General features: G+C 53.0%; 1 protein-coding gene across 7 annotated transcripts in view; it reads right to left on the bottom strand.

Moving 5' to 3' along the window:
- The window catches only part of CACNA1I (calcium voltage-gated channel subunit alpha1 I), a 110,008-nt gene that overhangs the window by 72,825 nt on the left and 23,093 nt on the right, over positions 1–14,090 (bottom strand). For 6 of the 7 annotated variants that reach the window (XM_074326424.1, XM_074326425.1, XM_074326420.1 and 3 more), the window contains exons 3-4: positions 7,671–7,783; positions 5,880–6,013 (exon numbers count right to left, since the gene is read on the bottom strand). The exons of the other annotated variant lie outside the window; for it this stretch is intronic. In XM_074326424.1, the coding sequence (XP_074182525.1) occupies positions 5,880–6,013; positions 7,671–7,783 (247 nt within the window). The remainder of the gene's footprint in view (positions 1–5,879; positions 6,014–7,670; positions 7,784–14,090) is intronic. 7 annotated transcript variants of the gene reach the window in all.

Below are 14,090 nucleotides of genomic sequence, written 5' to 3'. Positions count from 1 at the left end.
GATGAAGCCTGACCTGGCCTCTCCTCCCTCTCCCTGGCCAGGTGTTGGGTTACTGATGTCACTGTTATTTGTGGTAATCCCATTAACGACAGAAATTCTTACGATGAGCCTCTACTGTTTTTTTCACAAAGTACATCTACCTGTCAGCATGAATTCAGGTCCTGGGCGCAGATCAGAGTTGGAGCAGCTCCCCACACCTCTTCCCCTCTCGGCAGTTCTCAGAACTGGGACTCATGATCTCCACTTGAAGTGGAACCCCAATGAGGGGCAAGTGAACTAGACCACCTGCAGCAGAGCCACCGGGGCTTTTGGCTAGAATGCAGGTTCCTAGGCCCTGCTGTACCTGCTGGGTCCGGATCCCGGAGGTGAGGCCCAGGAATCTGTACGTTAACGTGTACCAGTCAGCCTGTTGCTCCCTGAATTTTGAGGAGCACTGAGAAGGGGTGCGAGGCTGTGCACATGTTTGAGGATTGGGGAGGTCGCCCTTTCACTCCTCCCTCAGCGGCTCCATTAGGTGCCATCACAGTCCCAGTCAGAAGCTTTCAATGGCTTTCAGACTTACGGCTCCTGTTCCCTGCTCTCATCTAAGGTGGGGCCCTTGCCAGCCATGCCCTTGGCGTGGCTCTGCCTCAGTCTCATTGGAGAGATCCGTGCAGCCCAGCCCTCCAGCCCTGGTTCGTCCTATAGACCCAGCACTAGAATTCTTGAGGAAGCTTTTAACAGAGATGCCCAGGCCTCTCCCTGAAGCTGGCAAAGGCCATTTCATGTTTTTGGTGAGGGGAGGAGGTAGAATTACCAGCATGATGCACCAAAGGAGATATACAGGTAAAGAATGTCTCAAGTTCAACAAGAATTCCACTGACGATTTCCTGGCCACCTAATGGACAAAGACAGAAAAACGTGGCTTAAAGAAGACAGGGAGGTGGGTTCAGCTATTACCCGATGATTACTAGGGCTTTGTCACACACTGGAAGAGAGTCTCTGGTGAGGTGCCACCAGGCTTGCTGACCTGGGCTGATCGAGCACAGGAAGGAAGTAAATGTAATGAGTGACTGAATCAGGACTCCAAGAGATCATTGCAAGATGACGTTCATAACGACACATGCAAAGTTTGACACTTGGGTTAAAAAGAAACAAACAACTGTGTTTACTTCCAGGATGGGAGAGAACTGGCTTGGGGGGCGACCACCACCTGGGGGGGACAGGGAGCCCAGCCACTCAACAGGTCACCACGATCCTACGTGGCACTAGGACCAGGGCAGTCCATTCTCTCTGCCCCGTAAGTCATCACTGGCTGGGGTCCTACCCTCCAGCCAGGGACTGAGACAGGTTTGGTCACTTAAAGTGAATCCAGCAGGCGAGGCCTCCTCACCTGTCCTTTGACAAATGGTGGGAGGTACTGGGGACATTTCATGTGGAGAAGGGGAGACTCGGGGAGGAAGGGAGCCGCCTTCCAAATCCTGAAGGACAGTCATGCGTCTGTCAGGGACAGTCGTGCGTCTGTCAGGGACAGTCGTGCGTCTGTCAGGGACAGCCCTGCCCACAGACTCCAGGCTTCCTTGTATGAACAGGCTCCTGCCCCCTCTCTGGCTTCATTTCTCATCACCCACCCACCCCCGGGATCCCTGGGCTCTGACATTCCCTCTGCTCTCCCTCCTCCTCCTCAAAAGGCCGCCTCAAGTCCCCTGCATGTTGTCCCCCTTCCCTGAGATGCCCTGCCCCCACCCTCTGCCTGCTCAGTTCTTCCTCACCCTCTTCCTCTGGGAGCCGTATGCTGACCCGTCTCGATCAGGTACCTCTTCTGTCCCTCATCGCCCTCTACACTTCTTTGCAACAGCATTGATCCCTATTTAGAATTTCTTTAGAATTTTATTATCTGTTTTAAATCCGTTTTCTAAACCACGAGCCCCATGAGATCACAACAGCGTCTGTCTTGTCCCTAATGCCCAGCACAAGGGCTGGCGTGTAGTAGGTGCTCAATAAATGCTGAATTTGTGAATGAATGGTTCCATCAGGCGGGAGCTACGGGAAGACAAATTTCAGCTTGGAAAAAAACACAAAACTTTCTAGCACCTTAGGCTGTCCCAATTTGGGATCGGCTCCTTGTGAAATAGTTCCTGCAGTGGCAGCCTGGAAGCAGGGGCTGACTGGATGTGGAGATGAAAGCTCTGACTAAGGAAACTTCTAGTGCAGAGGTTCGTCTCCTCCAGAGCTTGAAGAAGGAGCTAGTAATTTGGGGAAGGGGAGGAGCAGGAAGGAAGAAAATACACTTGGGATGTCAGGCCTGTTACTCAGGAAACAGAACATTTATAGCCCAAGCCTGGCAGGCAGCTCTGGGGACAGGTCTCGAGTGGGAGCAGGACTCGGGGGCTGGGCTCTGGGTCCCGGGGCTGTGGCTTGCCATCCTGCCTCTGCACCCACACCATCCCTAGGCACAAAGGACGGGAGGACCTTGAGGGCAGGGGTAGGTCTGGGTCACCTGAGTTCCCAGCATCCCGCACATGAGTCTCCGTTGAGCCTGCTGCCATCCAGGACCAGCTACAAATTTGTGGGGCCCAGTGCTAAGTGAAAATGCAGGGCCCCATTTTCAAAACGTGTTGAGAATTTTTAAATGGCGACAGCAGAGCATGAAACCAAACATGGGACACTATGCACATGCACCAGCCCTCCCTAACCCCGGAGGATGCTGGGCTGTGGACCCCGCCCCATCCTGCCCCCACCCCAGGACCAAGAAAAGATATCAAATGGAGACCTCACCACAATGCTGAAGCCAGGGCAGCCCCTCACTCTACTCAGCTTAGGTCTTCATGGTCTTAATTTATAAATATGAGCACATGGGGGTGGGAGGGACGGGACCACTCAGCAATAAAACTCTTCAAATCTGAAGGGCAGGTTGGGGACGCTCATGGGAGGCAGTGAGTGGAGCCTGCAAAACAAGTGACTTCTTCGAAACAGGAGTTAAGAAAAATTACCCTAAAACTTGGAAGTAAGGCAAAGGGAGGGCAGTATATCTCTCGATGTAACTTTGGAGCATTATTTAACAGACCCATCTAAGGATGATTTCATTAGGGAAATATACCTTGTTTGATTTACCGTTTACTGTTTAATTAAAGGTCTGGCTGCTGTGAATTTCCAATGTTAACGTGTAGATTTTTTTCCACCTTCTTCCTGCCCCCCCACACACACTCTGGTTCAAGCCGTTGTTTCTCAGTCTAGTTGTGTAGGACACAGCTCCCTGGCCCATGCTGGTGTTATGAGCCTTGCGTTCCCTCCGGCTGGAGGCAGTCAGTCGTCCACTCATAGCAGCTCACGGCAGCTCTCGCCAGCTGCCGGCCACTCACGATGGCCACTCACGCTGCCTGCCGGCCACTCATGCTGGCCACCGGCCGCTCCTGGCAGCACACAGCAGCACACAGCAGCACACACTGACCTCCGGCTGCTCACCGCAGCCCAGCTCCAGGGAGAGCTGTTGTTCACAAGCTTAGCTGCAGAGGGCGCAGCTCTCTGGCCCATGTGGGAATCGAACGGGTGACAGCGTTAGGAGCACAGCGCTCCAACCACCTGAGCCACCCGGCCAGCGCAACTTGTAGATTTTTATAAGTGATTTCTACCCAATAGAAATGATAACCCCAAAGGTTATGGTTTTATGACCCTGTAGGTCGTTCACCAGCTTTGATTCTACCCCAGCGCTCTCATCCCCACATTCTTTCTCCAATGCCCATTTTCCTAGTTCTGCTAATTATCATCCTGCTCATCCCTCAGTAATGAGTTGAATAAATCTGTGATACATTCTACTTCTAACATTTGGGCAAGGGCCTTTTTTTTTTTAACTTTTTGGAAATTATGCTTTGACTTCAGGATCAGGAAAGGACTTTTAAGGAGCCTAATTAGGACCCATAAGGAGATTCAGGGAATACTGTATCCATAAAACAAGAACAGACCCAAACTGCCCTGAAAAGTAAGAAATCCAGGAAAAAGAAGTGATCTTGGGAATTAACAAGACTCAGAGTAGATGAACGCTTCCAACGGAGGCAGTAAGTGGAAGAAAGGACATGGCTAGTGATTCAGAAGACCAAGGAATTCTCTCCTAGCACAGATGAAATCTGAGGGAAAAGAGGAAAGATGCAGAGAATAGATAGAAGAGGGAAGTACCCACTTAATGGGAATTTCAGGAGAGACCAGAGAAGGATGGGCAATAACCAAAAAAGTAAAAATAAAAGCTTTTTTCCTTTCTTTGAGTTCTAAAAGGGCCCACAGGGAGCAATCCTACACCGAGGCCTACCCTAGTGAAATATCTGAATTCTGAGGTAAGGAGAAAACCCTACAAGCTTCTAGCAAGGAAAAAGCAGGTTGTCTCCCAAGAAAGAAGCACCAGACCTGTACTGAACTTACCTGCAATACTGTTGTAGATTTGAATGATACCATGTGCCAGGTTCTGTGGGGGGGAAATTACGACTCTAGAACTATGCAGACAAAAACTACCCTTTGTACACAAAGATCAAAGGCATATAAGTTTGGAGAGGCAGGACTGAAAAAAAAATGACACTATCCAAACACCTTTTCTTTAAAAAAAAGCCTACTTAAGGATATCCTCCAGCCACACCAAAATGAGAATGAGAATGACAAATTTGACAAAGGGGTGACATCGTTCACAAGAAACCATATGAACCCAGCATAACTTCTAGTTAAGTCTAAATAATTGTTGACAATGGGGTTGTGAAATTGAATACAGTTCTTAGAAAGGATACTTGGAAGAGGTATAACTTTTTTAACACTAGTGGACAAATCATTTCACTTCAGAACATATCTGCAGAATTTTGCATAGACTTGGTACTGACTCCCCATTTCAGTTATGGGCCTTTCCACCCTCCCTGCCCCCTCCCAATGGCATCACACACACACACACACACACACACACACACGCTGACACACACACATACGTGCAATCACACACTCTCACATACAATGACACATGGACACACATTCACATACGCACTCATATTTACATACATATACACACTCACGGGCCTCTAGCCTTTTTCTCTCCCCCTTGTCACTTGTGCCATATTGACCCACTCACTGCTGGGCATGGCTAACCCCTGCTCATCCTTCAGCTCTTGGGTGTCACTTCCTCAGGAAAAGTCCTCAAGCCCCCGAGCCCCGTCTGGCTCACAGATGCTCTCAGAAAACCACGTGCTTTGCCCAGAACCCTGGTCTCAGTACGTGTGACACATTTACCCTGTAGCTGTTGGGTGCCTCTCCCCAGATGGTAGCTAAAGGTCAAGTCCTCTGTCTGGGTTTGCGGTCCTCCATACCCCACACCTCTGACAGCGCTGACCCTTGGTAGAAGCTCATTCAACCCCTGGTGGTTGGGTAAATGCCTGAATGAGCCACCAGCCTGGTTTGACCCAGGAAAGCAGGAACAAGGCACAGACACTTGAACTGGGCTAAGTTGTCACCTGGCCTCTCTCTGACTGTAGCTTACATCTTGCTAGAAATAACCAGTTTAGAGTCAGTCAGTGCTTGAGTCTATGTCCAATCCCTGACTTGCTGAGTGAACTGGAATAATAGTAGCAGCTGACATTTATTGGGTGCTCATTTTGATGTAGCTACTTTTATTATTCCCATTTTACAGATGAGGAAACTGAAGCGTACAGAGGATACGTGGCTTTCTCAAGGTCAGTCAGTTAGTGTAAAACAGACCCAGTATCGGCTGACAGTGAGGAGGACACACAACTCGCCAGAGAGGGGAGGAAGGAACATCTGTCTGTCCAGACATTACCACACAGCTTCGTCATCCTCACCAGGAAGCCCCATGGATTATTGAAATTAAATCTGGCATGCACCAGACTCATAGATGCCTGATGTGCACTACCTACCCTGCCATGACAATGAAGAAATCCAGTCTGTTCCACGTGTCCCCAAGGTAGCACTTCTTGCCAAAAATGCCCAGGGCCACCATCTTGAGCACCATCTCCATGGCAAAGAAGATGAAGATGAAGTCATCAAAGACCTGTGGGGCAGGAGGAAGGCAAGAAGCAAGTGTGAGGTTCCAGAACAGGACCCAGGGCTCAGAGCCACAATGGCTTGGGACACAGTGATGGACAAAAGGGGCCTGGGAAAGACCTGGAAACTTCTTATCCTGGGAGGAAGAGAACCTCAGAGATCCTGGTCCAATGCAATCATTTCACAGATGAGGAGACTGAGGCCCAAAGAGGGGAATGAACTAGCTCAAGGTCATGCAGCCCATTCTATCTGTTCCCTAAAACCAGGTATAATGGCAAGGGACCCAGGTGGATGTAAAGCAAAGAGGATTTCCCTAATAATTGCCAATCACTGGGCTAGACACTTGACCTGGATTCTCTCCAAGTCTCACAATGACCCCATGAATAGTCCCATTTTACAGATGAGGAAACTGAGGCTCAGAGAGGTTAAGCAACTTGCCTCAGGTCACACAGCAAGTGAGTGGCAAAAACCAGAACTGACTCTCAGGTCTATCTGACTCCAAAGCCCACACAGAAGGAACTTTCTCAAAACAGGCCTGATACCCCCACCAGGCACAGGTCTCAGTGCTGCCTTCCTCTGCTCAGAAAGGCGGCCCCAAATGTGTGCTTAACTATGGGCTCAGGTGAGTGTGTTTCCTAAGGGCAGGACCTGGGTGGAATTCCTCTTACCAGGATCAATGAAGGCTGCAGTCAATTCAATTCAACAAATGGGCAGTGAGCACCTACTGTGTGTCAGGACAGAGGCTGGGTGTCCTTGGTGAACACACCACCTGGTAGGGAAGCCAGCCTAGTACCCACTGAATCTAATCAGTTGTAATACCACTTGGGGGCTGGCTGAGGAGCTGTTAGCCACTCAGACTTGAGGCCCACCCCAGCAATTCTGATTCTGCAGGTTTGGGATGGGCCCGGGGTCTGGATGTTCAACAAGTGCCCCCAGGGGATTCTGACACCCTGGGCTTCTTGGGAACTGCTGAGTCCCCTGGAAACACAGGAGGCAGGACAGTTCCTCCGGGAAGAATCTGGCTTTCCAGGGAGATAGCATTGAGTGTTCCCACATCTGTAAAATGGGTATAACCCTAACCCCTGCACTAGGGGTGTACATGCACTGCATGTGGTCATGGCAGGTTCCAAGGGTTAGCCCCACCTGGGACCTCAGGAGATGAGAACAGGAGAGATACAGGGGAGATACTGGAGGCCCACTCCTAAAGGACACCGAGAGCCAGTTACGGAGCTTGGCCTTTATTCCAACAGAACTCACTGGGGAGCAAAGGACAGGCTTTGGGCAGAGGAGTGTTAGAGTCATTCATGCTTTAACAGCACAGGGAGGGGAAGGAGTCAGGCTGGGAAGACCCGGAGGAGGAGATGGGAGAAGATGGGGGCCTGGACTAGGGCAGAGGCCCAGAGATGGATGGGGAGATGGAGGGGTGAGAGGATCACCAAGGGGAATGAATAAGACCAAGTGAGAGTGAGGAAAAAGACAGCGAGTTGAGAGAGAGCAGGCCAGGTAGTGGGGATGCGGTTTTGCAGGGCGGGGCAGGACGGGGACATAGAGGTAGTTGGGCGTGGCATCGTGGGTGGGCGGGGCATGGTGGTAGATGGGTGGAGCAGGCAGGATGGATGGGCGGGGCTTAGAGAGGCAGGCGGAGCAGGGCGGGGCGGCCTCACCTGCAGGATCTTGCAGCGGTCCGACAGGCAGTCCATGTCATCGCACGGCTGGTACATGCCAAGTGTCACGCAGTTCAACAGGATCACCAGCATGCTGACACATTCAAACCACGTGCACGTTGAGTCAAGGACAAAACTGTGGGTACAGAGACCCCGTGGCCATGGGGGACAGAGTGCACCCTGAATGTAATACCCCCCATCCATCACAAACAGGCATATAGCATATAACCTCCTTGGCTTCTTTCCCTGAATAGGTCAATGTCCAAGTTCTCAAAGACCTTGGCACCACCCTACTCCCCCCGCCACACACACACACCAGACATGGCCACACATGCCAAACCCACCAAAGAATCTAACCCCCCAACCCCCCCAAACCCCTCCCCCAAATCCTTGCCCCAGCCTGAGAGTTCCCTTTGGGCTCAGGAAGAGAGAGGTTCCCAGAGGCTGGCAGGCCACCTCTGCTTCTCCACCTCGGACCCCCTCCCTCAGACTGTCACTGCCTACCTTCTCTGACCACCTCTCCCGTCCCCTGACCCACACCCTACACACACCCCATCCCTACCTGAGGCCTAGATCTGGAGCCTGCAGAGGGCTGGTCCAGTGTGGCTGAGATTGGCTGGACAATCCCGTCAAAGTTTGAGCTCATCTCCACACTCCTGAATATCTGTACCTAGGCCTTTCCCAGCCCCTGCGCCAAGCAGGGTGGGACTCGGCCTCCCCGGGCCTGCCCAGGCAGAAAGTCTCCTGCAGCCAAAGTGGTCTAGAGACCGTCTCTTCACTCAGCCTTGGGCAGGGCCTCTGGGACACAAGGTGCTTAGAGCCAGCACGAGTGGCTTTCCCTCCCCCCCCCCCACCAGGCTGCTCTCTCACTAACACTCTCGTCCTTCCCTTCCCTCCTGGCAACTCCTGCCCAGTCTTAGAACAGCTGACTGAGGTCCAGCCCCATCCCTCTTAATCCACCTAGTCCTAGGACCAGGGCTCAGAGCAGGAAGGGGCCTCAGTAAATCTGTGTTTCATTCAAAAGAAGGTGATCGGAGGTAAAGTGGACTTAAGTAGGTTCTCCATCTCTAAGAGGAGGGGAGCTGATAGAACTCACGGCACACTGCCTGCATAACCCCATCCCCGCCCCCGGAACTGAGCCACAGGAAACAGGATGGCAGCTACTGTGCTGTGAAAGCAGTAAACCAGGGGGCCTGTATTTGAACTCCAGTTCCAGCATCGACTGGGTCTGAGGCCTCGGGCAAGGCCCTTTCCTGTCGCTGAACCTGTGAAGGTTTCCCACTGGAGGACCAGGTGCCTCCTCACGGGCCTGCTCTGGCCTCTCTGGTCCACCCTCCCTGTAGCAGCAGTGAGCTTTTGAAAAGAGCAGTGAGAGCACCTCCCTCCCCTGACCAAAACCCTGGCATGGCTCTCTGTCTCTCTCAGTATGAACTTCGAAGCCCTCACTGTGGTCCGCAAGGACCCATGTATCACCTCGTTTCCTGCTACCCTTACCCTGGCTCTCAGGCACATCAGGCACACTCCACCCCTGGGCCTTTGCACCTACTGTTCCCTCTACCTGGGAGACTCTTCTCAAGACCTTCAAGGACTGCTCTTTCTAACCCTTTAGCTTCATTGCCACCTCCTCTGAGAAGTCCCCACCCAATCTCTCCCCCCTCAGCGGTCACCCTCTCCCACCCCAACCACTACCCTCTCCCAGCTTAATGATCTTTCGAGCACTTATGCCCTGAAGTTGTCTTGTTGACATACTCATTGTCTTTGTCACAGCTAGAAGCTACATTCCAAGGGGACAAAGGTTTTGCATTCACAGCTCCAACAGTGACAGGCATAGAGGAAACGTCTGTTTCATAAATAAGTGAATCTCTCTGGGCCCTGCCCACTCTAACATCCAGCGATTCTTGAAAACCCTACTCCTCAATCCAACAGCCTCGCTCTACGTTAGGATGTAGCCACGCTACCCGACCCTCAGACAGACCCCAGCCAGGGGGTGCTGAGCACCTTTTGCCTGATGTGAGACTAACCTGGTTTCCTTGGCAACGGCCTCCCTCCCATCCCCAGGCCCTGGCTCACCTTGGGATGCTGCCTTCCGTCCCCTTCTCCCCCTCAGACCCTTCCTTCCTGCTCCCATCCCCCGCCCTGCCATTCTCCCACCACAGCCTGTAATTACTTTCAGTTGCTGCCAGGGCCCCCTTCTAGCCTGAGCATCATTCCAGCAGCAGCTCATCATTAATTAACTTTTTTTGAAGTTCAAACGTTCTAATTACCACTGAATGCCCCCCATCCCCCTTGCTTTCCCCCACCCCGCCTGTTGTGCTCTCTCGCCTTCCAGCCTCCTCTGCTCCCTCTGCCCTTCCTGCCAGTTTCAAGTTCAAAATGCACATAGCAGGGGTCTCCCAGGAGACCGGCACCCACACTTCTTCCTCAGCAGGCCCATTTTACAGAATAGGAAAACTGAGGCCCACAGAAACTAGGGACCTCTCCTAGGTCACATAGCTAGGAAATACCAGAGCTAAGCTTCACACCAGGACTGCTGGACTCCAAGGACAGTGCTCTCTTCTGTAACACATGGCCTGTCCCTGCCTGTGACTTCACCCGCCCTCCCCTGAGGCTTCAGCATCTCTCACCTGGACCCTACATAGCCTCTCCTCCAGCTTCCAGCTCTGGTCTCTGCCCTTTCAATCTGCCCTACACAATAACCAGGCACAGTGTACCGAACACTACTGGGTCACTTTGCAAGTGTTATCTCCTTTAATTCTCACAATGCTATTATAAGCTCCATTTACAAATGAGGAAATTGAGACACAAAGGGGAACATGATTTGCCCAAGGTCACCAGCTGGAAAAAGGCAGAGCTGGCGTGCAAAACCAGAGCCTGCCTTTCTTGTCCCCAAGCTATTTTGCCACTGCCAGATTAGTCTGCCAGAAGCACACTCTGATTGTGCCTTTCCCCTGCTCAAAAATCTTCCATGGCTCCCATCACCCTCCTTAGCCTGACACCCAAAGCCTCCTGGACACACATCAGTGACTTCCTCCAGCCGCATCTCCCACTGGCCTTGGCATGCACTGAACTTCTTGCTGTCCCCAAGCCTACTTTACATGCACTTTCTCTTCCCTCTACCATCTCTACCAGGCAAACTCCTACGCATCCTTCACAGCCCAGTTCATATATCACCTCTTCTTAAAGCTTCCCTTGAAGCACCTTTCCCCAGTCGCAAGGTGGTGGTTCAGCCTGCTCTCCAGAAATGCTCCCTACCCACCTGGTCTAGCTGGTTTCATGGCAATGAACTTGGCAGTAACCACAACAACTGTGTGCCAGGCCCCTGGGGACATGGTCCCAGCTCTTATCATAGCCCGCTGGAGACAGATGAGGAAACAGGCCTGGAGAGCTGAAGTGACTTGTCCAAGGTCACACAGTCAGGGAGCAGCCCAAACGGTCTGACTCATTGGTGCCCCAAGCTGCTGTGCGTTCCTGCCTCTGTTGTTCACCCAGCTTGCCCGTGGCACTGAGTCCCTCAAGGGGGCAGATGGAGCGGCTTTCACCTCTAGATTGCTCAGTTGCAGACATTCAGAGATAGACAGTCTCGGCCCTGCCCCGAGGCACTCAGGGAAATCCCAGATGGCAGAGCCTGGGCCTTTTCCAAGAGACTGTGAGGCTTAGAAGTCAGGCCAGAGATGGCATCACTGCCCGCAGTTCCTGACATGCTCCCCACTGGCTGGGGGATCAAAGGCACCAGCCCTCCTTGAAGTTGAACCAGACCATGTAGTACAGGGAAGAGACTGTCAGAGGGAGTCGAGGTCTCCAGGCTGAACACTCCATGGCCTGGCCCAATGCCTAATGTTTCCACCATCAGTCAGACGCACTGAGGAACTCCGAGAGCACCAGGGAGGACGGAGGCCCCAAGGGTGGTACGGCATTTCTGGGAAACCAGGCAGGCAGGGGCTTGAGTACCAGCTCCATGAGGACAGGGGATCTTCAATAGCTCCCTCCTGCCTCTCGCAGCGAGGCTCAAAGCCCCCGGCCTGGTATCTGAGGCCGTGCAGGTAGGACCCTGCCACCTTGCCTACTTCATCGCCCAGGTCCTCACTTCTGTCGAGGTGACCTTTGTCACAGAACAACCCCACCCAGGCCCTCCGAGAGCATCTGATCCAATCACCCATCCCACAGATGGAAACCAGAGGGAGGAGAGCCACCCAAGAGACACAGTGACCTTCAGACGTTAGACTCAGAACCCACGGGGGTCCTTAAACCACGGTGGATTTCAAACCCACTGAAACGCCATGTTTCCCCAAATGTCCAGGCTCTGTGTGTGCCACCTGCTCAGCACCGCCACATTCAGTCATTTGAAGCTGATTATATCCCTGACAGGCAGCCCAGGTGCCTTTGAGGAACACAGATGGGGAAACCCAGCAATGGCGATCCAATTGATAGTTTCCTCGCAGGCAAAGCCTTCCTTCCCAGGGAGAAAACCAATCAAAGCATCCTTGGGGGCTGCAGAGTCCCCCCCCCAGCCCCCCCACCCCTGGCTTGGCTCCACCCCCAGCCAGCCCCCACCTTGTGGCCCAGGCCCTAACACCACCCCTACCCTGTTCCCCCTGCTCTGCTCACACTTCCCATGATCCTCAGGTCCTCAGGACTGGGGCCTCCAAGCCCAGCAGTGAATTACTGAGCACATATTGAGTGCCTGCTGTGTGCCAGGCCCTGTGTGCCATTAACAAGAGTGAAAATGGCAACAATGGCAAACATTTCTCAAGTGTTCTCGATGTTTGCCAAGGACTTTTCTAATCAAACAGCAGTATTATCTCATTGAAACCCTACAGCAAGCCCATGAGGCAGGGAGCCCAGAGGCCCCGCACACAGAGCCAGTGCAGCCGTGGATGGGGGACCAGGGCTTGGCATGTGCTGTGCAACAGACACAGCCCCTCTGTTTGCCAACCTCTCCTATAACAGGGCCCGTTCTTTGGCCTTTAGGGGGAAATAAATACCTCACCAGCAGAGGACTGAGAATCCCATACTGGCATTATCTGCTGATTACTTAACATGACCCTGAATAGTAATAAGAGATTCTATCCCAGCCTGCTACGTGGACGTCTCGTGTGCTGAATCTTCACTCACTTCACTTCACTTTCAAAAAATGTATCTGTTCAGGCCTAGTGAGGCGGAACATCACCCCAGAACTTAAGCAAAGTTCCCCAAAACTGGCAGGTCTACTGTTACCCCCTTTTTACAGATAAGGAAATGGAGGCACTGGGAGCAGGCTCCAGGGCTCCAGCCACAGCTGCCCAGGTTCATGCAATTGGTATGTGATGTGGCAGGAGTAGGATTCGAACTCATGTCAGGCTCATGCCAAATCACACGTGCTCTGCAACCCCTGGGCCAGGGCCTGGAACACGAGGGACCCTCAATGGGTATATGTTCAGTGGAATATCTGCTTTTCCCTCTTCACCCACACTGTATCCTCTCGAGTGGGCCTGGGTCGGCCGTGAGCCCTGCATCAGCCCATCTGGCTGTGCCTAGTGGGGTCAGGAAGGGGCCCATTCTGCTCCTGCCCATGCCCGAGAAAGAAGGACATATCTGCAGAGATAGTGGCAGGGGAAGCCAGCAAGGGGAGGGTGCCGCCTCAAAGCCCCAGTAAGAGGCCAGGCTGGATTGGAACCGTAACTCCACCCCACGTCCCGGCTGCGGAGTCTTGAGAAGGCCGGGATGTGAACTGGGGGGACAGGGTCACCAAGGAAGACCCCATGCCAGGGGTCCCCTCAAACCTGCCACTCACTTCCCAGAGAGAAGAGTGACCAAATGGAGGGGGCAGTTACTGACACCCAAGCAGGCCCCTGGGGGAAGCCTCCTCTCCAGGAGCAGGAGCCTGAGGCCTGCATGGTTACCATGGCAACCACCACCCTCCATCCTGCTGCCCATGCTGACAGTCTGGGTTTCTGTAATTGGGGGGCTCTGGAAAGGTGGGTGGGGGTGGGAGTGCTGGGTTTGGCTGGGGCGGCCAAATTTGTTTTCATTTTTGTCAAATCCAAAATCTGATCCATTTCCAGTCTGTGCCTCAGTTGTCTAAATAAATCAAGTGCAGGAAGGGGACTGGGGGCTGCATCCTCCTGGACCAGAGAGGCAAGAAAGGTGAGCCAGCCCCTGTATGGGGGTCCTTCCCCTATCAATCCCCAGCGGGAAGAGAGCTCAGGCCTTGAGCCTTCACAGGCTGGGGCCTGAGGTTCTAGACCCCAGTTCTTGGCCCAGCTCTGTGCCCCTCTGAGAAGCCCAGACATGGAGCAGCTGCTGTACCAGAGTTCTGAGAGATTCAGGCTCCCTACTGCCCCGAGGTGCCCAGAGACCATCCGTCCCCCTTCCAGGACCCAGCTGGATGTGAGGCCGTGTAGCCTGCACTGAAGTAACTAACAGTGGCCACCATTTTGAATG

This window comes from Rhinolophus sinicus, linkage group LG02 (assembly GCF_036562045.2).
Source record: "Rhinolophus sinicus isolate RSC01 linkage group LG02, ASM3656204v1, whole genome shotgun sequence".
Lineage (NCBI taxonomy): Eukaryota > Metazoa > Chordata > Mammalia > Chiroptera > Rhinolophidae > Rhinolophus > Rhinolophus sinicus.
Note: the sequence above shows the minus strand (reverse complement) of the source record. Positions and strands in the feature narration are given on the sequence as shown.